The sequence below is a fragment of the Echinops telfairi genome, unplaced genomic scaffold (genome assembly GCF_000313985.2).
Source record: "Echinops telfairi isolate 266 unplaced genomic scaffold, ASM31398v2 ScPeMD7_21;HRSCAF=78, whole genome shotgun sequence".
Lineage (NCBI taxonomy): Eukaryota > Metazoa > Chordata > Mammalia > Afrosoricida > Tenrecidae > Echinops > Echinops telfairi.
In genome coordinates, this window is record NW_022103918.1 from 2530845 (window position 1) to 2557869 (window position 27025).

At 39.0% G+C, this 27025-nt stretch overlaps 1 protein-coding gene across 1 annotated transcript in view; it reads right to left on the reverse strand.

Annotated features, from left to right (window-relative positions):
* The window catches only part of SLC15A5 (solute carrier family 15 member 5), a 90008-nt gene extending 70799 nt beyond the window's left edge, over nucleotides 1-19209 (reverse strand). The window contains exons 1-2 of the mRNA XM_004713771.1: nucleotides 18849-19209; nucleotides 8729-8951 (exon numbers count right to left, since the gene is read on the reverse strand). Coding sequence (XP_004713828.1) covers nucleotides 8729-8951; nucleotides 18849-19209 — 584 coding nt within the window. The remainder of the gene's footprint in view (nucleotides 1-8728; nucleotides 8952-18848) is intronic.
* Between the last annotated feature and the right edge of the window lie 7816 nt (nucleotides 19210-27025).

The window sequence follows — 27025 nt, forward strand, 5'->3', positions numbered from 1 at the left end:
TTGTTGAAAAAAAATCCAAGAGGATTATCTAGGATACTACATGGTGATGTAAAACTGAATTGTTCTAAAGAGGGTCAAGGAAAGTTGACAATTAGTCCAATACCTAAATCTTGGGAAAGGTAGATAGATACCAAAGAGTTATATTGCTGAATGTATATGAGGGGATTTCACATAAACCATTTTGTATTTTAACACATGACACCTAATCTACTTGACTGTGTCATTTTCTGAAATAATTACCCAATACAGGCATGTTTTATATGTGTCTTTGTTGATCCATGTACAGGACAAGCCCTAGATAATTAAGGGTGAAATTATAAATGTATCAACTATTTAAAAGAAAGAAAGAAAGAAGAACCCACAGTCTTCAAACTCACCATTAAGCCTCCTTTCATCTCAGAGCTCACTGGCAAATTGAATAGATAAAGCACTTCTCACCCAGAAAGTCAGAGAGCAGAGCACTCAAGCAAAACAAATACCAGTGATGAAGGAAAATTGAAAGTAGCAGTAAAAACCTGTTTCTTTAGACTACCTTCACATACAGACTGGAAACTGCACGTAACTGGGAGTGCACACAAGTGGTCATTGTTTTGTGTCTTCATGATTCCACAGTGTGAGATACAAATAATAGCACCCCCCCCAAAACCTTGCTGCTACAAACCTCAGGAATCCTTTTGAAATTAGGTATTTAAAAAATTCATCTTAATTTATTTAGTAATGATTTTGAAATAGCTCAGGTATTTTGTCACATTTCTTAGATTGGCCACTTTTGACATACTTCTGATTACTTTTAAGTGGCTTTAAGATGCATGGTTTCAAATAATCTCATAACCCGGGAAGGTGCCAAAGAGAGGAAGTAAACTCTTTACTCTTTACAAGATTCGTGGACAGTGAAAAGAAGACAGAGACTATGTTATTCTACATCGAACAATATTGAAATAATTCACAAGGAGGGCTGTGGCTCTTCAGTGGGTTAAAAAAACACCTGCTTAGGAGACCCATTCAAGGGCTGCTTTCATGGTAGAGGAAGGTGATGCACTGTTCCATCTTTGGCGGGAACACTGACCACTTGAACTACTGCACAGAATGTACTGGAAGCTAGGAATTAAGAGAAAGAAGGAGTAAATAACAATTTTAGAGTCCTTCCATTTCATCTGTAAAAGGCCCCACGCCCCAGCGGAGCTATTAAAGGGAAGATGGTTTATAAAAGGAAGAGACAGCAAGATTAAAGTCAATCTTTGATTCTTAAAAAATTTGGAGGAATGTCTTATGTGCCTTCTCATTCCCTCGCTCTCTTGGTTTTGCTCTTTTATCTGATTTCTACCTCTTTCTCTCTCTGACCCTCTTTTTACTGTCGACCCCTTAATGTTAACAGTTATTTACATATGTTATTCTCATCTCCTGTAGTGAGGATCTTCCAACCACCACATTTCTTAGAGTTTTGTAATGAAAATAAGTCGCGACTCCCGTGCTTACTAGGCTTAAAAGGGATCCAGCTGGGCAAGGTAGCAAGAGCCATCACAAATATAATAATTTTTTTCTCCCTCTCTTTTCACTTTTCTTAGTTCCCACAGTTGAATATGTTTGGAAAGTAATTTTGAATTTATTTCCTGAAGGCATACCATTTTGGCACAGGTAAAGAAAGGAGTGCCTGTTATTATGTCGGGTGAGAGAGGAGCGCTGATTCGGCTTGGCTAGAGGCAATGCAAATACAATTTTGGAAGAACCAGTGACTTTTTACAAAGGGATTGGTAGATTCCTGCTCAATATGCAACTCAGAGGGATTATGAGTCTTAATAACATAATTTGGTGAAATACTTTGAATTTGTTGGCTAAAATACCTTATAAATTGTAGCTTTACTGTTGCAAAATGAAGTAAAATCTTTCTTTTTTTCTCTTCACAAAGATGATGCAAAATCCCTTAAATAGTTCTACTTCTAAGTTGTGTGTCCTGTATTAGAACTTAAATTCTGAACATCAGGTTTGCAGGAGGCTACTGTTTATAGGGGGAGCCCTAAATCTGAAAGTGCACATATCCTCCCTTGACTTCTTTCTGTCCATTGACTGGCAATGTAAGAAGCTTGGTCTTCAGGTTGACTGTGTTTGAAAGAGGAGTCCTACTACTCAACTGGCCTCAGTGTGCTCTTAATGAAATTTGGATCCTAGGACAGTATGATCAAGTGTCCTACCTACCCCTACCACATAATCTTGTAAACTTATATGTAACAGTCCATGTATCCCAATCATGGTCCTTTCCCAATCCTGTGATGCTGCCTGTCACTGTGATAAAGCAGTCTGCCACCAATCATGATTTTGTGACCGTTTCCTTTGTGGTTGGTCCTGGTCTATTCAAGTAGCTGTGTGGTTGTGAATCTTTGAACACCATTATGGCCTCATGCTGATGGTCTCCTTCTTCTGAATGTTTTGTCTTTGTCTTGTCTTTGCCCTGCTTAAAACTTAATAAAGGCATGTCTATCAAATCTATTTGAAATGGGTCTTTTTTTTTCCTCCTGGCATAATGGGATAGGCACTGGACTGCTAACTGCAAGGTCATCAGTTCAAAACTGCCAGATGAGACTATCTACTCTTGTAAAGCATTACAATCCTGGAAACCCACAAGGGAAGCTCTTCTCTGTCCTATAGGGTGTGATAAGTCAAAATCAACCTGGTGGCAGTGGAAGTTGAGTAGGTTTTCTCTGAGGACTGTTCTAAGAGGCCAGCAGTGTCAGGACATAATGGTGTCCCAAAGGATTCAGAGCACAGGAAATGATACACAATCATAATAGGGAGGAGATCCATTCATTATCATCAAAGCAGGACTATAGAAGACAGAAAGAAAGACCATGATTGGGATAGGTGCACAACTGAAAATTAGGAAAGTTTACAAGATTGATTCTAGGGTACCCAGACCACCTGTCTACTTCATAGTCAGGGCAATGACTTCTACCCATGTGACGTTAGCATCTCCAATTCCATTATAAGCACATGTAGACAAGTCTCCTGAGGGCAAGCCTCTCTCTCATTGGGCTGGCCCACAAAACTACAAAATCCACAGCCATGGAGTCCGGCTCAAGGGCACAGCCTTTTCCATTGCTGTTGTGATCAGGAAGAACTCAAAAGGAAGCTGAATTTGTGACAAGGTAGAAGATTGAGTTACAGCTCTCACTGTAAACTGTAGCATTCAGCAAACTGAATGCTTAGAATTTAAGATCTGATACAAGTGAAGTTATTATGAATCACCAAAACTTTCCACAGGATCCTGATTGGCATATAGTAGGTAAGCTTAACCCATGTTCAATTCTCTTTTTAGTTGATAACTCAAGATTGTGTCTATAACCCCCCTTCCTTCTGTGGAATTATTTTCAAAATTTGCTTCAATTTTGAGAGTACCTGAAGTACTGGGTTAAAAATACATACTCTGATACAGCTCCCTGATCCAGGAAGGGGTCTGAGAAGCATTTTTTAACAAGACCCTTAAGTGATTCTTAAAACTAGGCAATACTACTCGAGAGAAGTACTCTTAACTTTAAATTTGCTGAACAGGTGATGCCCACTTGATCCCACCCCACAGCGACTCCACAGTTACCAGAATAGAACCGGAATCCAAAGGGTTTTCAATGGATCATCTTTTAGAAGTAGATCATGACATCTAAGGTGATTCTAGATGGCTTTAAACCTCCGATCTTTTGGTTAGGAGCCAAGAGCTTAACCATTAATACCACTCAAGAACTCCCAACTCTTTTTTATTGGTGTTGTTAGGGGCCTTCACATTTATTTCAATTCATGGAGAACCCACGTGACAAAGCATCATGTTTTTCTATGTACTCTAAACTTTACAGCAGCAAATTGCCAAATTTTTCTTTTGTAGAACCATTAGGCAGGTTAGAACTGCCAACCCATAATTGGCAGCTAAGTAATCAACATTTTGCACCACCAATGCTCCAGTCCAATTATTCAGGCTGCTTAATACAGAAAACATCTGTGTGTCTGGGCCGTTCTCAAACCACTGTAAACTAGCTTTTCGTGGTGGGGCCAATCTTCTCTCTCTTTTTTTAAAATAGAGTACTCATAGTTACTTTGCCCCTTTAGATTAAGAATCAATGCTCTCAAATAATTCTCAGATGAATGTTAAAATAGCTTGAGAAAAATATTGTGGGATAATAAAGTTTTACCTGTAATGTTTCCTTAAGAAAAAAATAAGAATGTTGAATTTCAGTAATTACTGCTATTAGAAACATTTCACTATAAGACCTACCTCATGAAGAATCAATATGAATACCAGATAATCAAAATGTCTGGGATGGAATAAATCAATGTCCAGAACTTTTACAAGAGCTTTACTGATACGCTATCTGGGTCTTCAACCATGTCTAATTTACTCTAGTAACTGTTAGCAATATACTACAACATGCAGATGAACTGCAAATGATCCGAAACACCGATGTAAGATTTGAAGTTAGTTTTGGTAGAGTTTGAAATTATGGTAATAAACAGACTTAATTATCTACCCTCTCTGCTTCCAGGAAAAGATCTGCACAGGTGTATTTACTTCAACAATCTCCAATGTGGTAACCCTTAATTGTACACCTCAGATTTTGGAAGTGCTGAAGAAGCCAGGTTCCAATCTGGGTAATGGCACAGGATCTTGGCAGATTATCCTGCCTCTTGATTTCAGGGAGTTTAATTTTATGTTTTCAATGAAATGTGTCATTGAGGAAGATCCAGAACCAGATGGTAATGTTGGCTGGAGTGGTTTCTCACCTATGTTTGGCAGCTCCACGCAGAAGCAGTATTTTCAGTGAGTAGGACTTCAGTCTCTACTCCATAGCTTGACCATGGGGAAGCTTTAGGTAGTAGGTGTAATGACGTATCTCATTCAAGGTCTTGTGAACTATGAACATCTGACATCTGTGCTGAAAACAGGACACGATGCATCCTTTAAGTTTGCAGAGATCCAAAAGGTATGTTCTGTTTTTAAAGGTCCTCCTGGAATTCATTATATTAGCCAAGCTTATAATTTGGAACATATTTAACATGGAGAAATTGAATGAGTTACTGCACTGCTCATTTTAAAGGTGGCCTTTTCCTGTAAATGGGTTCTCTTACTAGAATGGTGTCAGCAAAGCCCAGGCCCTGGAGAAGGACATCTTGCTTGGTAGAGTGGCAGCCTCAGAGAAGAAGGCCCTCAATGAGATGGATCAGAACAGTGGGCTCAAACTTAGGAACAACTGTGAGGGTAGCATAAGACCAGGCCATCTTTCTTTCTGTTGTTCATGGGGCTGCTGTATGTTGGAACCAACTCAATAGCTCCTAGGGACCGCAACAGCCACTTGCTGGCATTTGAGCAATGGTTTGTCCTGATGATTTATTCACCATAGGTTAATAACAGTCATCATAATGATCTAGATTTGAACACCTATTACGTAATAATAGACTTTGCATATGTGTTTTACAACACTTCTCCAAGAGTCTCCCATTTTGTGGTTGAGGAAGCTGAGGCTCTGAGCGGTTGGGGAATGTGCTGAAGATCCATTGACACTAAGTGGCAGAGCCAGGATTCTGCAGCTGTCTGGCTGCCAGCAGGTTCTCTGTCCATCTTATCACCCGCCCCGCCCCCTACATTGTACAGGAATATCAGCAGCAACAAGTCTTCTAAACTCAACACGTGACTGTTCAAAAAAGCTTCTCTGTAATTTAGCATTTTCATTGAAATAAACAAAACAGCACACCCACTCAGACTCAGCTCTCCAGAAGTTTGCTACTCCAAATAGTCTCTGTCATGTTGAAAGAAGGGCAAGTATTCTGATTCTCCATCTACATCCCTAGGTATTTAAACTTTAGCTTTTTCAGACAGCACCTGATTCTTTTTTTCCAGAGATGTTAGTGAAATTGAGAAACAATAAAACCCACAAATCAAAATGTGTTCATCTGAAATTTGACTTTGCTCTTCAATGCTACAGAAATTCATTTTCACCTATTCCCCATTCTCCTTTCCAAAGTTCTAAAGCACGGATGCATTGGGAGCGCTTTGTATGTCCCCAAGGAAATATTTCATTCATATAATGTCTCCTTTGTAATCAACACTGAGAAATGTCACTTTGATTAAACACAACTCTGAATGACTAAGACCACAGTACAATAAATTCTCCAGAGCTATCTTTCAGAACAACTGATTGCTCTCCAGTCTTAATCCTCCAGAGTCTTATTTAATCAAAATGATGTTGCTAATTAAGGATTAAAACCTCAGAATAGAATAAAAAATGAAGGAGTTTTCGTTCTCCTTTGGGTAGGTCAAGGAGGCAGAACTACTGTAAGACACTGAATGGTCCCTTCTACCTTTGGTAAAACTGCATTATTCTCTGACATTTGGATTTAATCCAAAATAGGCCGGATTGCCTGGTAATATTAATGTAATTGGGAAAAAGGCAGGGGAGGAGGGTTGGAGAGAGAGAAAAAATAAAGGAAAAATGAAAGGAAGGGGGGCGGGGAGGAACAGAAGGGAGGAGGGAAGGAAGTAAGAATAAAGGAACTGCCCTAGATAGCCACATGGTTTTAGTTTTGTGTTAGGTGCCATTGGACTGGTCCTCACCCACAGCGACCTTATTTACGCACAACAGACCAAAACACTGCCCGGTCCCATGCCATACTCACAATTGTTCCTATGCTTGATCCCATTATTGCAGCCACTGTGTTAAACCATCTCCTTGAGGATCTCTGCCCCTCTACCAAACACAATGTCCTTCTTCAGGGACTGATCTCTCGTGGCCACCTGTCTAAAGTATGTCTTCTCATCCTTGCCTATAAGGGGCACTCTGGCTTTCCTTCTTCTAGAGCAAATCTGTTTGTCCTTTTAGCAGTCCATGGTACTTTCAATGTTCTTCTACAGCACCACAATTCAAATGAATTCATTCTTCTTCAATTCTCCTTATTCAGTGTCAAACTCTCATGTGCATACGAGGCAACTGAAAATGTCCTGGCTTGGGGCAGGCACACTTTAGTCCTGAAAGTAACATCTTTGCTTTTCAATACTCTAAAGAGATCTCGTGCAGTAGATTTATTCAATGTAATGCATCTTTTGATTTCTTGACTGCTGCTTCCATGAGCCTTGATTATAGATCCAAGCAACACAACATCCTTGACAACTGATAGTTACATATATTTCTGATTTATTTTTGTATTTATTCTAAGTTTTAATGTAATGATTTAATATGATGTTTCTTTATATTGTCTGATCACAATGTCTATGCATTATTTTATCTATTGTTAACATGGATGGAAAAGACTCAGCGTATTTTGGAAAAGTGAGGGGAGTGCATTTTACAGAAAAGAAGCAACAAAAGATGTAATGTGTCTGAGATCTATTTAATGTTCATTGATGAATAACAAAAAACAATAAATTCTATGCTAAATGCTGAAATGCTTTCCTTTTAAAACTGATTTTCTAAAATATTTTAGAGCTAATTCTAGCTTCAATTTGTCAATATTTTTATTAATGTTAACCATTTTTCTTCAATACTGACTGGGTAATTATGGGTAGAATTCTAATAATAATTATAAATTTTTTTTTTGATAATTATAAAATTTTAGTTTGCTCTGTCAGAAAAAAAGTTGCCTTTTAAAAAAGATTATAGTAGAATGAAGTTGAGTCAGAAATTTAAGATTCTCATCAAGCCATATTTCCCTAGGAAACATCACTTTATATTTTAGGGTAATGGTGGTATTCCTCAAATTAAAAGTTATCCAATTAAATCATCTTAGAATAATAGCTGACCAAAAATGAGGAAAATACAGCCCACAGTGTGGTGTATTTAGAATTTATACATTTAACCACTTAATTGTCTAGAGAAGTCTTCTTGACTAAAGTTGATTTTAAAGTTAAATTTAATTTCTCAATAAGTCTTTTTGCTATTCCTACCATTTATGTATGCCTTTTTACAAGAAAATAAATGCTTGTGTCGTCATTAAAAAACAACAACAACAAAACAAAAAAAACAAAACTGATTTTCCTTGAATTTATGTTTAGTAATAACAACTGTTTTCTTACAAAACATCCAGACTGTATAAGAACACACGAAGAAAACGCCAGTTGGTTTCAATGAATACAAACTCTTTGAGGTGTGGGGGAAAGTAGATAAGAAACAGATACTGATTGATGCTTTAACAAATTATAAAATCTTTTTCCCATACTTCTCATCTTCTCTATGAATTAGCCTACAAATGTATAATCTGCCAAATTGGTCTATTACAATACAGACATAATTAATAATCACTACCATCTACTAATTTCCATCTACTGATTACTCTATATTATTATCTCTAGTAAAGCTTAAGAGGTGGTTTTAGTATCATTTCCTACAGATGCATGCACTAAATTTTACAGAGAACACATGACTGGATCAAGTTCAGGTGGCTTCCTTAAGTAGAGACTGATTACGTTCCTGAGCTACACACTATCCAACTTGACAGGTCACTTCACTCCACTTTACTTAGAGGCTGAATGTGTCAACGCATCTCAGAAAGGGGCTAGTTAGCTGTATTGGTCTGTACCTGCCTCATCTGCTCCCACAGCAACTGACTGAATCATTGTCAAAGGCACTGTCATATTGCCACTTACACAGCCCAAATAATGACACTCTGAACAAAATGGGACTAGAAAGCAAACAATGAGAAATCTCCAAAGGAAAAGAATGTCAGAAACCTGTTTTTTCTCCTAAGAGGTGTTACCTACCAGTTAAAAAATGACATTTGCTTTCTTGATCCATACTCCTGGAGGCTGTAAGCACCCAGTGGACACACGACAACTCTTATTCCACCTATGCCAACACAGATGGCCGACAGAGCTAGATAAAACAGTCTCTTCTGCTCCTCTTTTGTTGTGTAGTTAATCACGTGGTAAGAACCCATATAGAAATCTTCTGAGGGAAAAGCAACCACAGATAACAAAACAGTGCCTGTAGGCAGAGGAAAAGGGAAATAAATATGGCATAGAGTAATTGAATTACCATTCAACTCTGAAAGTAGCATCACTGTCTTACTGTTTTATCAAAATATTTGTTGAAATTGGACGATAGCTTGCTTTTGCTAAGTATGACTTCAATAAATGTTCAACTAATTTAGAATTCTAGCTTTTTTTACCCTCAAGCTTGAATTATCTTTTCTCTCAGAAAAAAAAAAGCAATCATGTCTATTTTAACAAAATTAAAACAATCCAGAAATGCATTAAATAGAAAGCTAAGATGTCAGTAATCTCACCCCTAGAGAAAACCACTGTTCCCAGGGTCATTTATTTGTTTTTAATCAGTAGAGTAATAGAAAACTCAATGGTCTCAGACATTTCAGAAGCCTGTTAAATCAAAGTTTTAAGAAGAATATTATTCTAGTTGGAGGAGAGCATGACCTTTCTTTCTTGTTTTTACCATCATATAGTCTGCTGAGTTATTTGGTGTGGCTTTTCAAGCTATAGTCTTTGGGACACTCACAAATGACTAGAGACCAAAACTCTATTGCCAGACAGTTAGTTCTGACTCATGCTGGCTGAATAGAGGTTTCCCAAAGCTGTAAATCTCTCTAGAGGTATACAGACTCATCTTTCGACTACCGAGCACCTGGTAGTGCCAGCACCACATTTACATAGTCAGTAAAACAATAGTAGACACCTTTTGGATATTCTCTGCTTTAAGCCAAGATCCATCTGACATCAGCAATGATATATCCTGTACAGAGACAGTGAATTATTTAATATGGCTCTTCTAGCCAATGTCTCTAATTCCCAACACACAACCTTTCACTGTATGGGTCTGATAAAAAGGTGGAGAAAAATACTGGTAGTATTCCCCTGTGAGTAATTGTGAACAGGATTCTCTTGAATGCATCCTGTTGTGTATAAATTGAGCCCCCTGAGAAGTAGAAGAAAGTTTTTTTTTTATTACCAGTAAGAGCTAGGAATGGTGCACATATTTTGGAGCTGAGGATCGGAGATCCCTGCATAGTGAATCTCTTGGATCCTAAACACTGCTTTAATATTGGAAGAGCAGCAGCAGAGCCAGCAGCCTGAGCAGGGAACACATTATGGACTTCCCAGCCCAGGGATCAAGTAAAGGAGGTTGCTTTGGTTCAGGAGGTTGACTTGTGGAGTGGGGTGCCACTGGTCACTTATTCAGGGACGTGAACCTCTAGCAACTCCTGGCAATATACTGCTGCCACTGTTGTTGGATGATCCTCAGCAAAATATTACTTGCATGTGTTATCAATGATATTCTTATATAATTTGCACATCCTGTTGGGTCACCTTTCTTCCAGTCAGTTGGCCATGTAGCTGCCTTTCAAATTTCCTGGCATATATGAGTGAGTGTTCATCACCTTGTCGAAACATTTCAATTGGTATTCCATCAATTCCTGGAGCCTTGTTTTGGCCTAATGCAGCTGAACTTCTTCCTTTACTACAATTGGTTCTTGCTGATATGCTACTTCCTGCAGTGGTTGCCTCAACTAGTTTTTTTCAGTGCAGTGAATTTTCCCCCATCTTCTTTTCACGGTTCCTGCATTATTTAATATTTTGCCCATAGTATTGTTTAATATTTTTTCAATAATCGGCACTAGAATTTTTCTTCAGTTCTCTCAGGTTAAGATATGCTGAGTGTGCTTTAACTTTTGGCTTGCTACCTCTAGGACTAACTTGTTTGTCAGGTCTTTGTACTATGGTGGCTTGTGTTTTGCCAGAAGCTATGGCACTGGTATTTGAAATACCAGTTGGGTCACCCAAAGAGAACTGGTTTCTGGAGAGCTTTCAGAACGAAGAACCAACTACCAGAAGGGATACACTGCCCACTTCAGAGGCATTAATCACTGAAAACCATGTAGATGGCAGCAGGATATTGTCAGAGATAGTGCCAGAAGATGAGCCCACCCAGGCCAAAGGCACTTAAACTGAGGAAGGGTTGCCTTTCAAAAAAGAGTTGGCCATAGTGATGTGGCTGGAGAAAAGCCTTTGGGACCTTCATATGCTGATGAAGCATGCCTCTAAATGACGAGAAAGAGCAGCAAACATCAATTAATAATTGGACATTTCAATGTACAAAATATGAATCTAGGAAAATTATCAAAATGAAATAGAATGCTTGAAAATAGGTATTCTAGGTCTTAGTGAACTGAACTGGTATTGGCCACTTTGAGTCAGAAAATCATGTTTTACTATGACAAGAATGATAGATTCAAGAAAAACGGTATTACATTCATAGTCTAAAATAGTAGTTCTCAACCTTCCTAATGCTGGGACCCTTTAATACAGTTCCTCATGTTGTGGTTACCCCCCAACGATAAAATTATTTTCATTGCTACTTTATAACTGTAATTTTGCTACTGTTATGAATCAGATGACCCCTGTGAAAGGGTCATTCGACCTCCAAAGGGTTCGTGACCCACAGGTTGAGAACCACTGGTCTAAAAGGACATTTCAAGATATATCTTCAAGTACAATACTGTCTGTGATAGGATAGTGTATGCACATACAAGAAAATCCAGTCAGTACAGCTATTATTCAAATTTATGTACCAACCACTAAAACTAATGATAAGGAAAATGGAAGAACTCTAATAATTTGTTCAGTTTGAAATTGATCAAACATGCAATAAAGATGCATTTACTGTTATTGGCTATTAGAACGTAAAAGTTGAAAACATAGAGGGAGGGACAGGTATGGGAAAATATGACCTTGGTAATAGAAATGAAGCTGAAGATAGCATGATAGAATTTTGCAAGACCAATGACTTCTTTATTGCAAATACCTTTTCAACAAAACAAATGTTGACTATACGTGCAGACTCTCCAGATGGAATACACAGAAATCAAATGACTACACTTTGGGAAGAGATGCTGAAGAAGCTCAATATTAGCAGCTAAAACCAAGTCTGGGGCCCACTGTGGAACAAACCATAAATTGCTCATATATAAGTTCAAGTTAAAGCTGAAGATAATTATAACAAGTCCATGAGAACCAAAATGTAACCTCGAGCCTATCCCACCTAAATTTAGAGAACATTTCAAGAACAGATTGATGTGTTGAATACTAATGACAGAAGGCATGATGGGAAAGCATCAAGAACATCATTCATGAAGAAAGCAAAATGTCATTAGAAAAACATAAAAGGAAAAAAAGATCAAAGTGGATGTCAGAAGAACTGAAACTTGCTGTTAATTGAAGAGTAGCTAAAGCAAATAGAAGAAATGATGATGTCAAAGAGCTAAACAGAAAAGCTCAAAGGGCAGCTCAAGAAGACAAAGTAAAATGACTAGATAGGACTACACCAATTGGAGGTGTCTGTGGTCCACCAAAGGGGTTGGATAGCATTCTATAACGTAAATAAGATATACTATACAATTTGGAGTGGGACTATGTAAATAAGATGTATGGGGCCTAACAAGGGGATCAATCAGTTTTGACATACCACTAGGTTAAATCAAGTCATCTCATAAATAGGCAAAAGGGATCTCACTACCAGGAATGAAACATGTCTTTTAGATCAGAGATTCAGGCACTGAATCTATTGGATCAAGGAAAGAGAGCTGTGATACCACAGATGGCAAGAAACAACAGTAGCAAAAAAAGAGAAGCAATGCAAAGAAATGCCAGCCACTAAACTAGAAGACTGATAAGACACAGACTAGACTGTAAAGTAATACAACCACTATGAAAGTAGTCTGGCACTTGCTCAAAATTAGAAATAGAAGTTCCGATAAACCAACAATCTTTCTTCTTGGTATTTATCCTAGAGAATACAATAACACAAATAGGATATTGCATAATTAAATATATAACACAATAAATGAACTGTTAAATTATGTACAGATAGATACATAGTACAAGAAATGAACAGTTACATTATAAAGCAGTACAAATGGCTCAATGCAACTCACTACCATGTGAGAGACTAACAGTCCTTCAAGTCTAGTCTGCTGCCAGATCTTCCTCTATTTATAGAGAGAGGTAGGCTATCTCAGCACAGGAGGCAACTGCAAGGCAGATCACCAACTGTCAACCAACCACCAGTCCCAACTGCCAGTCCCCAGCTCCAGAGATGTCTTAAAGGGACCTCAACTTACAGTGACACAGTCCACAGGCTAGGTGTCCCACAGGTAGTGTAGCCTCTAAATTGAGGCACTTAACAAACAAGGCAGCCGCACACTGGTCCGATGATCAAAGAGCGAGAGACAAGAAAGGCGAGGCTCATCGAGCCATTTATCTCTCCACCTTTCAGTTAATCCCACTTGTGTTTATCAGACAGGCTGACACAATAAACTATCTCAATCCACCCCTTACCACCCTGGCACCTGTCCATAATTCTTTAGCCATATATACTTATATAATTTATAGATATTGATGAAATCACACTTATACTTATCATCAATCATCTATCATACATATAAATGGAAACACAGTCCAATTGTATTTGATATATCATACCTGAATGAAGGAAAGATACGCAATAAACACATAAAAAGAAAATACATTGACAATTACAAACCTCGCTTTTGCAATTGATCATGTGGTAGTAATTGATAGGTAGAACTACCTTCTACTACTACTCATTCTGTATTACCTTTGCCCTCAGCAAGCACCTCAGCTGGCTGTGGTTTTTTGCCTGGTGGGGTGACCCAGACCTTCATCCCTGAGGGGTCTGAGTCATTATAAATCCTGTCAGGATTGGGTTGCTGTAATTTACCATTTACTTTAATCACAGGGCATGGTAGCATTAAGAGTCGATCTATGGGACCTCCTGGATTCCAGACATATTCTTCTTTACCTCCATTATGTAACACCAGTCCAATTTCTCCTTGGTAATCAGGATCAATCACACCACTCAGTACAGTGACACCCTTCCTGACCTGTTGATCCAAAGGCATAAGAAGCCCAAAGTGGCCAGGGGGCATTCTCAGCTGTCAGTTCAGTAGAATCCGGGCTGTGTTTCCGGGTGGGAGAGTTCCTTCCTTCAGGACCAGGACCTCCAGGCCTGAGGAACACAGGGTTGCTGGGACAGGAAGCAAAAATGCCACAAGTGGATCACAAGGAGTAATAGTGAGTCATGCCACTCCAGCTTCCACTCCTTGGTTCCTGGACCCATGAATTCTGGCTACTGGAGACACAGCACCATATATTGGCCGCTGGTTTAGAGCATATACAGCTTCCTGGAGAACATTTCCCCAGCACCGCAAGTTGTTGCCACCTAGTTGGCAGCGTAATTTTGTCTTTAGGAGCCCATTCCATCGTTCTATCAAGCCAGCAGCTTCAGGATGATGAGGAACATGATAGGACCAGTGGATTCCATGGGAATGGGTCCATTGCCGCACTGCATTTGCTGTGAAGTGAGTTCCTTAATCTGAAGCAATGCTATGTGGGATGCCATGCCGGTGGATGAAGCATTCTGTAAGTCCACGAATAGTAGTTTTGGTAGAAGCATCATGTGCAGGGAAGGCAAATCCATATCCAGAGTAGGTGTCTATTCCAGTAAGAATAAAACGCTGTCCCCTCCATGATGGAAGTGGTCCTATGTAATCAACCTGCCACCAAGTTGCAGGTTGATCTCCCCAAGGAATGGTCCCATATCTTGGACTTAATGTTGGTTTCTGCTGCTGGCAAATGGGGCACTCAGCAGTGGCAGTGGCCAAGTCAGCCTTGGTGAGTGGAAGTCCATGTTGCTGTGTTTATCAGCCAGGCTGGCACAATAAACTATCTGAATGACCAAATGAGGTTCATTCCAGGCATGTACAGATGGTTTAATATCTGAAAGTCTATCAACATTATTCACCACATTGACAAGAAAAAGGATAAGAACCACATGACAATATTGAGAGAAAAAACATTTGACAACATCCAACACCCATTCCTGTTTAATATACTCAAGAAGGTAGGAAAGGAAGGAAAATTTCTCAATATAATACAAGCTATATATGAAAAACCAACAGCCAGCATGGTAGTCAATGGTCAAAAGACAAACAAAATCCCACTGGAAAAGGGGACCACACAAGAATGCCCCTTGTCCCCACTTTTATTTGACATCATATTGGAGGTCCTAGCTAACAACATAAGGCAAAGAAAAGATATCAAATATATTTTCTTGGGGAAGGGAGAAGTGAAACTATCATTATTCACAGATGATATGATTTTATATATGGTAAATCCCCAAACTCCACAAGGGGAGTGCTGGAAGCGATAGAGGAATATGGCAGAGTGATAGGATACAAGATCAACAAACAGAAGTCTACCGGACTGCTATACACATTGGACAAGACCACAGAAGAGGGGATCAAAAAGGTAGTACCTTTCACATTAGCCAAGCACAAACTGAGTTATCTAGGAATATAACTATCCGGGAAAAAAAATCAAAAGATTTTTACACGAAGAACTACAGAATACTATTACAAGAAACCAAGAGTCACCTCAACAAATGGAAGATTATACCATGATCATGGATCAGAAGACTCAATATAGTAAAGATGTCAATTTTCCCCAAGGCACTATATAAATTCACCGCTATCCTGATACAAATACCAACATCTTTTTTCAAAGAATTGGAAAAACTGACTACGAACTTCATAAGGAGAAGCAAGATGCCCAGAATTAGCAAAGAACCCTCAAAAAGAAGGACAAATTAGGAGGGCTTGCTTTCCCTGACTTTAATACAGCAATAAAACAGCCTGGTATTGGTATAATGACAGATACTCAAACCAACGGAAAAAAAGCCCCAGAAAAATCTAGAAATAAAAACATCAGCATACAGACAACTGATCTTCAAGAAGGGCTCCAAAATTATCAAATGGGAATTGGATGCCCCTTTCAAAAAAATGGTGCTAGAAAAAAATGGATATCTACCTGCAGAAAAATGAAGCAAGATCCTCGCCTCACTCCATGCACAAGAATAAAGTCAAGGTGGATCACAGACCTCGAAGTAAAACTCCAAACTATTAGGACCATCGACAAAGGAATTAGGACAAACCTAAAACCTCTGGTGCAGGGAATACACAGGCTATCGGAAATAGGGAAAGACACAAACACAGAGGAGGCACAAATTGACATGTGGGATATACTGAAGGTAATACACCTGGTCATGTTGAAAGACTTCACCAGGAGAATAGTAAAAGAGCCCACATATGGGGAAGACACATGCTTTACTTCTTTTAGGAAAAATGTTGTAATTTTGTTAATACTTCAAGCTTTATTTCTGTTAGAGTAAAAATATAAATTTGATGTTGTAAAAAATATAACTTTATGATAAACCAGCAAAAACCCTCGTGTCAAGTTGATACCACAGTAACCCTATAGGACAGGGTAGAACTGCCCCAGTAACTCTTTACAGGAGTTGAAAGTCTCGCCTATCTCCCATGGAGTGGCTGGTGGTTTAGAACTCCTGACCTTGAGTTTAGCAGCCCAACTCATAACTCACCACACCACCTGGACTCCTAAAACGTTTCCTTTTTGATATGGCGTTCTTTGTGCACTCATGATCAGCTTACATGTATTTACTAACTCTGTATCCAGGACCATGATGTGTCATATTACCTGCTACCTGGTGGAGGCACATTGTTCTGTTCTCCAATGAGCATCTCAGAGAAGGCTGACGTGCAGGTAGACAGTTATGTGTACAATAGTGGGATAAATGAAATGATATAAGTCTGATGAAAGCATAGCTGAGTACTGAGGAATAAGGAATAAAGACTGTATGAGGCTTGATAGAACACATTTTCAAGTCTGGGCTATGGCCTGGGAAGATGAGGGAAGGCAACTGCTTCAGGTACAAAAAATAACTTGTATAAGATTAGAACAGTAGGGAAGAAGCTAAGGAGAAGTTCACCATTGTTTGGGTTGTGTATAGAGAGGGGCAAATTTGGGAAGTCAGTGTGATTGGCAGAAATATGTTTAGACTGCAGTCCACAGGTGACTAACAGACCAGAACGTAATAAATAAAGTTGCTTTTTTGAGCTAAAGTTGTAGCAGCTCAGAAAAGAAGGAAAGTTTCTGAAAGATTGTGTAATGGTTCATGGTTAGAACTTGATGGCAGCTGAGTTGAACACAGAGGAAATATCTTGTGTTAAATAAGGTGACCGGATGTCCCGCTTATGGCGGGACAGTTCCAATTTTTAACAATTTTTTCCCGTGTCCCGTGGCATTTTTAAAAAGTTCTGATTTCTGGAAAGAATGCACGACAAGCTAGGGTCTACAGTTTTCGGCTGCCATGTGGCTATTTCACCAGGATATGAGTTTCATTAATGGTGTCCCGCTTTTGTCCCACTTTACCAATGTTAGAATCTGGTCACCTTAATAAGTACATAAATGGACATGGAATTAGCAAAGGTCTTTTGCTTGCCTAAATCAGAAACTGGAACATCAGTCATAATTTGATGCCTTATGTAGGATGTTGCACTGATAGAAATTAACAGGGTTCACAAGAAGCAAGTAACTGTTACTGATAGGGCCAGTAGAGAAGCAGCCTGACACCTGGTTGAGGAAAGTAAATTATTCAAATTACTTTATCTAAAAACACTCCCTGACTTAAATCTATAGAATAGCATTCTTGTCACTGTTAACTCCCTCCTGTCCCCTTACCCAGACTGTCTTCAAACTCACCACCAGCCGTCTATCTATTTCCGCTTGATTATTTTCTATCTCCTGGCATCAGAAAGTATACTTCAGCCTTTTCTCCTGTATACTTCTAGATCCTTAAAGACTTCAATGGGAGATATCTGTAGATTATTTACTGTACATTTTCCATGCAGAGATTTAATTATTTTTCATAGAACTCAAGCGATGAAGAAGTTTGCATGTTTCACTCTGATTTACCACTGCCCTGAAATGATATAGAGTTCCTGTACTCATTCCTTACTTGGTCAGCACCAAATGTGTATTTCTTTTGCATCTCTCATCACTGGTGAACAGCACTGTAGCTCACAATCTTGGAGAGTTCATTTTTGCCCTGCCACTGCCTCTGTACCCTTATTTAGTCACCAAGTTTAAATGCTTTTCGTATATCTCTCCCGATTGACATTTCTCCACTACCAAGCCCACTATCCCCAAATTTCATAGTTTCTCTCTATTTAAACTCTCCCTGTGGTTACCCATCCTGTTTATGAGAGCAAAATTTTTCTCTAGGCATTCAACATATCCTCATTATATTTTGTGGCCTAGAAGAACAACTGGAATGTTTCAGGCTAAGATTTTAGACTATTTATCAATTAGCTCTTCTTATCTTATAAAACTCTTGGCATCTTTGTGAATCACTTCACTCCCAATTTTTTATAGATATATTTATTTTCTCTATATAATGCGTCACAGGATGAAGTCTGAATTCATTAATTATATTAGTATTTAGGCCTAATTTATAATATAGAAATCATACATTTATATGTAACTTTAATTACTATATGACTAATTAAAAGACTGCCTTTTGGCAAAGACTTATTTCTCATTTATTCTACATGAACTTCAAAAACCTTTTTTTAGCACATTTAATCTTATTGTGAAATATTAAATTTCACATAGAATTTGTCATGAGTTTGAGCTGGAGGTAGTAATGAGAAAGAGGGGACATTTTAAAAAACACAGGAAATAGACATGCAAAGAGATAATTATTACAAAATATAGTAAGTGCAGTGATATAAGTATCAAAGCACCATCTAACCCAAGAATGCACCTTTATTACATGGTATCTTTAAGTAATGCAGAGGACGAGCAAATGTAAGCAGCAATCTTACCTCATTTAATACATTTTATCCTAGAAGCATGGTAGCAATAATAAAACTGAAAATTTTAAACAAATCAATGCAACTAAGTTAAAAAACAATTCACAAAATACACTCACCTAGAAAGTGTAGAACTAAGCAAATGTAGATGAGCTTGTTTCTTCCTACACAGATCTCAGCAAGCCATCCTGCAAACATGGGGGCAAGTAGTGAAGTTCCAATAAAGCATAAGTTCAAAATGGCTGCGTGGTAATTGGGATAGCCGAGCTTGACAGTGCAAAAGGGGATCATATTGCAGACGACTTCAAAGAAAGTGAACCTCTCACACAGCTCCACCAGAAGCAAACAAATTCCAGCCTGTATCTTTTTCACAGAGTAGGACGAAGAAAAATAACCATTATCTCTTATAGTTTTCTCCTTCTTAATGCTTTGATTTAAAGGTACTTGCTCATCAATATTTTTAAAGTCTGTACTAGACATGACTACTTTTCTTGAAGGTGACCTCTGATCATGGTTTTACCTTGGTGATTTTTATCCCCACCCCGCTAATTAAAAAGTAAATACGATCTTTGCTTTGAATTTCACATCTTTGTGCTAAAATTTCATAAGGATGTGTTGCACACTAAATGTTGTTCATTTTGATGAACCAGAAGCCCGGGGAAGAAGACAAGAGTATTTAAATGTTCATGGTAGCCCAGAGTAGCCAAATCTGATTTGTTTGTTTAATTGCTTTTAAGCCAAATTAGGCTTTTTAAAATCCCAAATTATATTGAATTACATGAATCCAGTTGCATATGTGTGGAAGCTCATCTGCCTCACACTGATAAAGGTTGAAATACCAAGGCAGATGAAGTCGTTTTTCAGGAGAATTTGAGCACTAGAACAAGAAATAACTTGATCTAATAATTTTTGATACTTTAATTAAATAAGTCAGAACAGTACCAAGAGATAAAGCGTGAAAGAAAATCTGTTTTAGAGGGGCCAGGGTACCTTATCATTATTACATTTCTTGTTATTTTTGGTTGGAATTCTGATAAGAAAGTTAATTAGGTAACAAAAGTGCTAGTACATTTAGGTAACAAGCAGAGTTTACAAGAAAGTAATTTAAGTGCACTAACGAAAGGAGAAAATATTAAACAGAAACCCTCTTCCTTTCAGTTGACCTCCTGCTTGTAGAACAGCCTCTCAGAGGAAATCAGAATCAAAAGACATTATTTGACTCCCTTATTACTAGCTAGCACTCAGGGAAACAGCAGCCAGCCTACACAAGCTTTGGGGAATATTGGATTCAGTATCACCCTGACCCTCCAGCTGAGTTCAATGGATGGTAGCATTCTATTTTGGAAAGCAGTAGGGCACCAATTAAGCCAAAATGCTGCAGCAAAAGGAAATAATATTTAAGGATTTAGCTGCAAGGACTTACGAAGACAAGGGACTAAAGTTATCTGGTCGACGTTATAACAACTCAATAATTGTGAGTATTCGTGTGTTGGAGTCCAAAGCAAGAGACTTATAACGGCTTTTGGCTGGGATTCATGTCTCTCAACCTGGGAAACTGGGAACAAGTCTCTCTGTTTTGACTTCTCATGCTCTCATTGTCGTGGTAGCTATTTGGGGCTGCTCTGAATCACTTTCCTCTTCTTTGGTCACGATGCCTTAATTTTCTTTTATGTAGTGGGATCCAAAGTTGGATACTTTGATGAGTGAAAAAGTGGGTGAAGGGAGATGTCGGACAGTGTAAGATATGACAAAATAATAATTCATAAATTAACAAGGGTTCATGAGGGAGGGAGGAGTGGAGAGGGAGGGGGAAAATGAGGAGCTGATACCAAGGGCTCAAGTAGAAAGCAAATGTTTTGAGAATGATGATGGCAACAAATGTACAAATATGCTTGACACACTGGATGGATGTATGGGCTGCAAGAGTTGTATGAGCCCCAAATAAAATGATTAAATTTAAAAAGAAAAAAAACAAAAGTCATCTATTTATAGTTTTTCTTGGGCAGCAGTTATATACCAGCACTGTCTAGAGCAAACCTCAACATGTGGTTACCCTACCTTGGGCAATTACCCTGTTACATAAGGCTCCCGGTGGAAACTGTTAATTGGGACAATTAATCAGAATGTGCATACACATATGTAAAAACATACATATACATATATATGTGTGTGTGTGTGTATGTACACAATACATATACCTGTGTATGTATGTATATGTGTTTGTATATATATATATATATCAAGGGGGAGCATCTGGTCAAAGATGGTGCCTTTATTTCTCCTCAGAAATATTTATGAAGACTGGATTATCTCAAAAGTAACTGTGGTGGGACCTGAGTCACTCACATTGTTGTGTTACTATCAACTCAGCTCCACCATGTGGTGGCCCCATGTACAACAGAACAAATGTTTCCTGCGACCATAGCATCATCATGTGGATAGATATACACAATGTGGGGTTTTTTTGTTGCACCTTCCAACCTAGGGACTCATTTTTCCAGGCCTTTATTGGAAAAAGAAGCCCGAAAGGCATAGTGGCTATTGGTTGAGCTACTAACTTCAAGGTCAGCAGTTTGAAACTACTAGCAGCTCCTTGGGAAAATGATAGGACTTTCAGCTCCCTGAAAGTTACAGTCTCTGGGGGCAGTGCGTAAATGGATCATCTATGATATCCTGCAGGAAAAGTCAGCACGGCTGGCTATTTGCCTTCTGGAAGCATTTTCCTTCCATCAGTTCAGTTTAGCTAAATAAACTGTGCTTTTTAAAAACAGCAATTTTATTTTAAAAAATGTTTATCATGAGCTGGGTGAACATTTACAGAGGCAGTCAGTTTTCCAGTCAACAGTCCATACACATTTTGTTACACATCATTGATGGCCCTTGCCCACACTGTAGCACCACTCATCCCCCTTTTCCTTATTTCTACTTCCATTCTTGTCTTCCAGCCCTTCCTGCTTTCTAAACATTGCCCTTGGGCAAATGCTGCCATTTTGATCTCAAATGGTTGAGTGTTATAAGGAGTATGTACCTACCTTGTGTGATTGTTCACCTCAAAGACCTACTTATTGTTTGGCTGAAATCGAACCAAGAAAGTGAGTTCAGTTGAAGTTAATTAAAACCTTCTCAGCTTACATTTTTCCCTTGAACTTAACCAAACAGATCCCTTTCTAAGACACTGTTTGTGACTGGACCTTTTTATCCCCCCATCTCTCAGCTCTTTAAAACATTTTTGTTGTGAATTGAGCGAGGGGTGGTAGTTATATTTCAGACCATCAACTCTGAATTCAACAGTTCAAGCCACTCATCCGCACAGCTCCCATATTCTATCCTACCCCTCACCTCCTCTGGTTTCTCTTCTCTCTCTTGTGGTCATCCATCCTCCCTTTCACTCAACTCGATACTTGTCGATTCCTTTGGTATGCAAGCCTTTTATCCTTAGCAATGATCTCATACAGTATTTGTCCTTCTGATTGGCTAACTTCACTCAGCATAAAGATCTTCAGATCAATCCATGTCTTGATGTGCTGTTAGGTAGTTTAGTTAGGGATTGGGGCGTCCATTACGCATGCTTAGAGGTCCGAGATGCCGGCCAGGAAGGGGAGCTACACTGAGTGGGTGCTGCACCTCGATTGGCCCACCTAGGCCAGGTAAATGCAATTCAGCCAATGGGGTCGACCAGGGTCGTCCACCACGCCTCCCTGCGAAATAATTGAAAAAGATTGGATCCTGGTGCCTACCGTATGACTTTCTGAGCAGCTTCTAGGGAGACTGCTCGTTGGTGATGAGCCTGCGGTGCCTGTGTAAACCTGAAATTTCTTCTAACTCTCATAAAACTCACTTGGATCACAAAACAGGCTTTGGCATGAATTCTTTATTGTGCGGAGCCAAGGACTGAGGTATATATCTACCCTGAGAGATCTAACAGTGCTTCATGGTTTCATCATATTTTTTAGCTGTGCCTAGTACTCCATGTGTGCATGTACCAATGTTCGTTCCAATGTTCATTGAGTTTTGAGAACAAGAAGAAGTCTAAAGCAGCAAGATCAGGGTTATAGGCTGGATGGAGTAAGATTTCCCAGTGAAATTCTCATAGGGCTGCTAACCATGAAGAATGCACAGGTGCGTTGTTGTGCTGGACGAAGTTCTTCAGTGCTACTTGCCTTGCCTCTTTATTACCAATAAAGGTTCCAGTTTTCCTAAAACTTATTCTTAATAAGCCCTTGTGTTTGTACTACTTCTTTTGAGAAAACCTATCAAGATCACACCCTTGACATACCAGAAAACATCACCATGACGCCTTAGAAAATGTCACCAGGAAATTCTAGACAATACCACCCTGATGTTCTGAGTTAACCACTCTGCCTGGAGTTTAATTAACCCAGCAGAGCCTCTTGGAAGTCACTGCTTTGATTGGACTTTTTTTAGGCACCCTTACGAGACGAAGACACGTGTGTTACTGAGAGAATTTGTCTGTAGCCATTCTCTGAAGAGACATTTGAAAACACAGTTGGTTTGAATAAGCCCTTATATGTAGGAAACGGAACCCTCGTAGCAATACTTTTTACTCCCTTTTGTGTTCATTTGCGTGCCCTTTCCCTCAGTGTCCCCAAGTCCTTTGAGAAGGGAAACCGTTTCCTATGTCTCTTTCCACTCCCACTGCGTAGGGCAGTGGCCAGAAGGTCCTAGTCTTTGTATATGTCTAGTGGCTGAGAATGACTAAGAAGCTTTCATTCAGACGGAATTCTTCAAAAAGTGCGGATTATTTGATTTGTCCATCTTCCTACCAAGATCCTGACTTTAACAACTGCGTAACAACCACTTGGTGCTGTTCTTTTAAAAGAATTTGAATCAGTGAATCATTGCTTGACTACCTGACTGAATAAATGAAAGAATAATGGTTTAGATTTTGACAGTGTTGAGAAGTGATGAAGGACACAAAAGCAAGCCTATGCTCTAAGTGGACTCCATCTGACCACTAGCCTGAGCATCTAGTAGAAGTTAGACACCGGGAAGCTCTTGATGACAAACACCAACCCTAGGATCATATGGCTTTATTGAGTGCATAACTCCAACTATTAAGAAAAAACTATAGTCCAGTCAGAGGATCCCTGGTAGCATAGTGGTTATGCCTTGGGCTGCTAACCATAAGGTCACCAGTTTGAAACCACCTATCACTCTGCAGGACAAAGATGAGACTTTCTGCTCCCCCAGAGTTACAGCCTTGGAAACCCACAGTGGCAGTTCCGTCTGTCGTCTAGGGGCACAATGAGCCAGAATTGCCCTGATGGTAGTGAGTGTTTGAGAACATCACATGAGTTATATGATAACACGGAGGAAAGAGAAAGTGCATAGAAGCATATACTAAGGCTATGCCTACCTGAAAATATTCACAGGAAGATTTCCATGAAGGATGTGAATGTTAAATCTGAGGTCAGTTGCTCAGACTCATGGTGACCTTATGTATGTCAGAGTGGACTTTTGCTCCATGAGGTTTTCAATGGCTGCCTTTTTTAGAGTATATTGCTAGGCTTTAGTTTCAGGGTGCCTGTGGGTGAACTTAAGCCTCCAAACTTTTGGTTCGCTGGGCAAACATTTACCACTCTGGGAGAAGGGGTAGAATTAATCTTGAGGAAGACATATGGTGAAGTATGTTCTAACAGAGAAAACGCTGCCTCTGAAAGCAAGTTAACAATCCTACTTATTAAAAACTGTGTGAGTCAGGCTTCTCCAGAACAACTAATTATTTATGTGTATGTATAATATATATATATATATATATATATATATATATAATCAATTGGCTTATATGATTGTCAAAGCAGGCAAGTCCAAAATCCATAGATTAGATGACAGTTAAAGTAGACTAATGTACCCTGAACTGATCAAAGAATAACCAGACTGCTCTTGGAGACAGAGATGGCTCGTCTTTGTCTCATGTCCTTTGGACATGTCATCAGGTAAGACCAGTCCCTGGAGGAGGACTTGGTAAAGTGGTGTTGCAGCGAAAAGAGACATGGATTGACAGTGGTTACAACAATGAGCCCAAACATAAGAACCGTTTTGAAGATGGTCTAGGACCAGGCAGAGCAGCACATACACTGGCTAGGAGTCGAGACTGCCTAGATGGCATCTAACAACAACAGCCATAGGAGGCAGTTTGGAAACTCTGGCAATCTGAGTCAGAAGTCTGTAAATTAGCCAGGTTGGAAACTTTGACAAGATATCTAGGTAACAATCTTAAGGCAGAATTCCTTCTTACCATCAAACCTGCATGTTTTCTCTTAGATGTCTACGAGATCTACCACATAATCTGTAATAATTGTCTCTACGTAGTGCCAACTGTTTGTCGGTATCTACCACATCCACAAGCACTTTCAAAACAACGTCTAGACTGGTGTTTGACCAAACAACTGGCCACCCTAGGCTAGCCAAGTCCATATAAAATTAACACAAAGACATTAAGAAGTTATGGTGTAAGGCAGGAGCAGATTTAGGCTGTCTGGGTCAGAGCTGCAGGGATATGAGGAGAAATGAGAAATGTCAATGAAAATATAGGAAAGAGTCAGTTATAAATGAATCAATTTGGCCATTTCCTAAAGCCTTTTTTTTTCAAAATACGCGGCCCGAGAAAAAAGAGTGCATTTTCACAATAAAATGGGGATAGAAGACTAAAGTCTTTCAGACCAAACGATATTTCCAATCAAGATCAGAGGTACGGGCACCAGATAACATTTACTGACAATACTCAGTAATTCTTAGCTACTTATTTTACTACTAACACTACTTCTATTGCTGGTACTATAACATAGGGAAAAATGAATGAATAAAAGAAATACCAGGATTTGGTAGAAGTATCAAAAATTGAATGAAGAATTAGAGGCAGAATCTTTGGGGCTGATAGGATATGGGCCGGAGGTGGGGGTATCAGGACTGATGGCCAGGTTTTTAACCGACTACATAGCTGTGAGTGCTACTACTCAGTAAGAGACGACAAGGAGGAACGGTTGTGGGACAAAGGAACATGACTTTACCACCGGACTGACTGTATAATCAGCACCAGTGGCATAGCTAATAGGTGGTAAAAGAGGGAATTGAACATTTTTGTGGAAAAAGTAATTTCTTGCATTGAGTGGAGATGAAACATACCCCCTATTGTACAGAACAAAGAAATCCAGTGACACTTTGCCTAACAATGTTAAATATCGCCAAGAAAAAAGCAGCTTAGAACATTATTATTTACCTCTGCTGAATATGATTCCAATTTCATGACATTTTATGAGAGCACGGTGCTGTTCCTATGCAAAATACCCAGATATCTGCAGGAGAGCGTAGACAATGCTTAGGTGTTGTGGAATACCAATAAATTTGAGAAAAGTTCAAGCTGTCTTTAAAATAAGAAAAAAAATGGATATGTTCATCATTTTTGTGATTAGTTATGAAATACTAATCTAAGTTCAATTTTAATTTAAGTCACATGCTTACGCAATTTATATGAGTAATGAAATAACTTACCTACTTTTTTTGAACACCAAATTTTCATTGAAAGAAAAACACAAGCAGCTGGATGGCATACTATTTTAGTAAAGTAGGTAAAGCTGATTCTTCATGTTATGTCTCAGATTCGCCTGCCTCTGCTTTAGAGACGACGTGTAGAAAGAAATCATTAATCTCTATGGTACTGGTTTAAACATTTTAAAGTGTTGATGAATGTTAAGCCCTAGCTTTTATGCCAATCATTTACTTAAAAAATAAGCTAGACTGTCATTTAACCTACAAGTCTTGAAGGAATCTATGGCTCCTTTAATGACGACATCTTTCCACGGGGGAGGGAGTGATCTGAGGTAGTGGATACAGAGAGGGAATTAACCAGTAGAATCTGATTTTTAAAGTTCATAGCTTTAGACCAATTGTTCTGTAACTTGAAAATTTTACAACTTTGGAATTAGAAGAAGACATGCTGGCAAAATCTTTATTTTACAGTGAACCAACTGGAGGCCTGCGAGGTAAAGGGACTGGTCCTAGTTAAACATGACCAGCTGCTGTCTCGTTGACGCTGACCCACATCGACACCAGGTGTGTTACAGTAGACCTGGACTCCATAGGGTTTTTCAATAGCTGGGGGTGGTGGTGGGGGGGGTTGTTTCAAAAACAAGTCTCTAGTCCTTACCTGTGAAGTGCCACTGGGTAGACTTGGACGTCCCAATCTCTGGTTAGCAGCTAATTGAGTTCATCATTTGTATCACCTATGAACTGGAATCTGAATTAATATAACTCACTAATAACTTTTCTTGAGCTG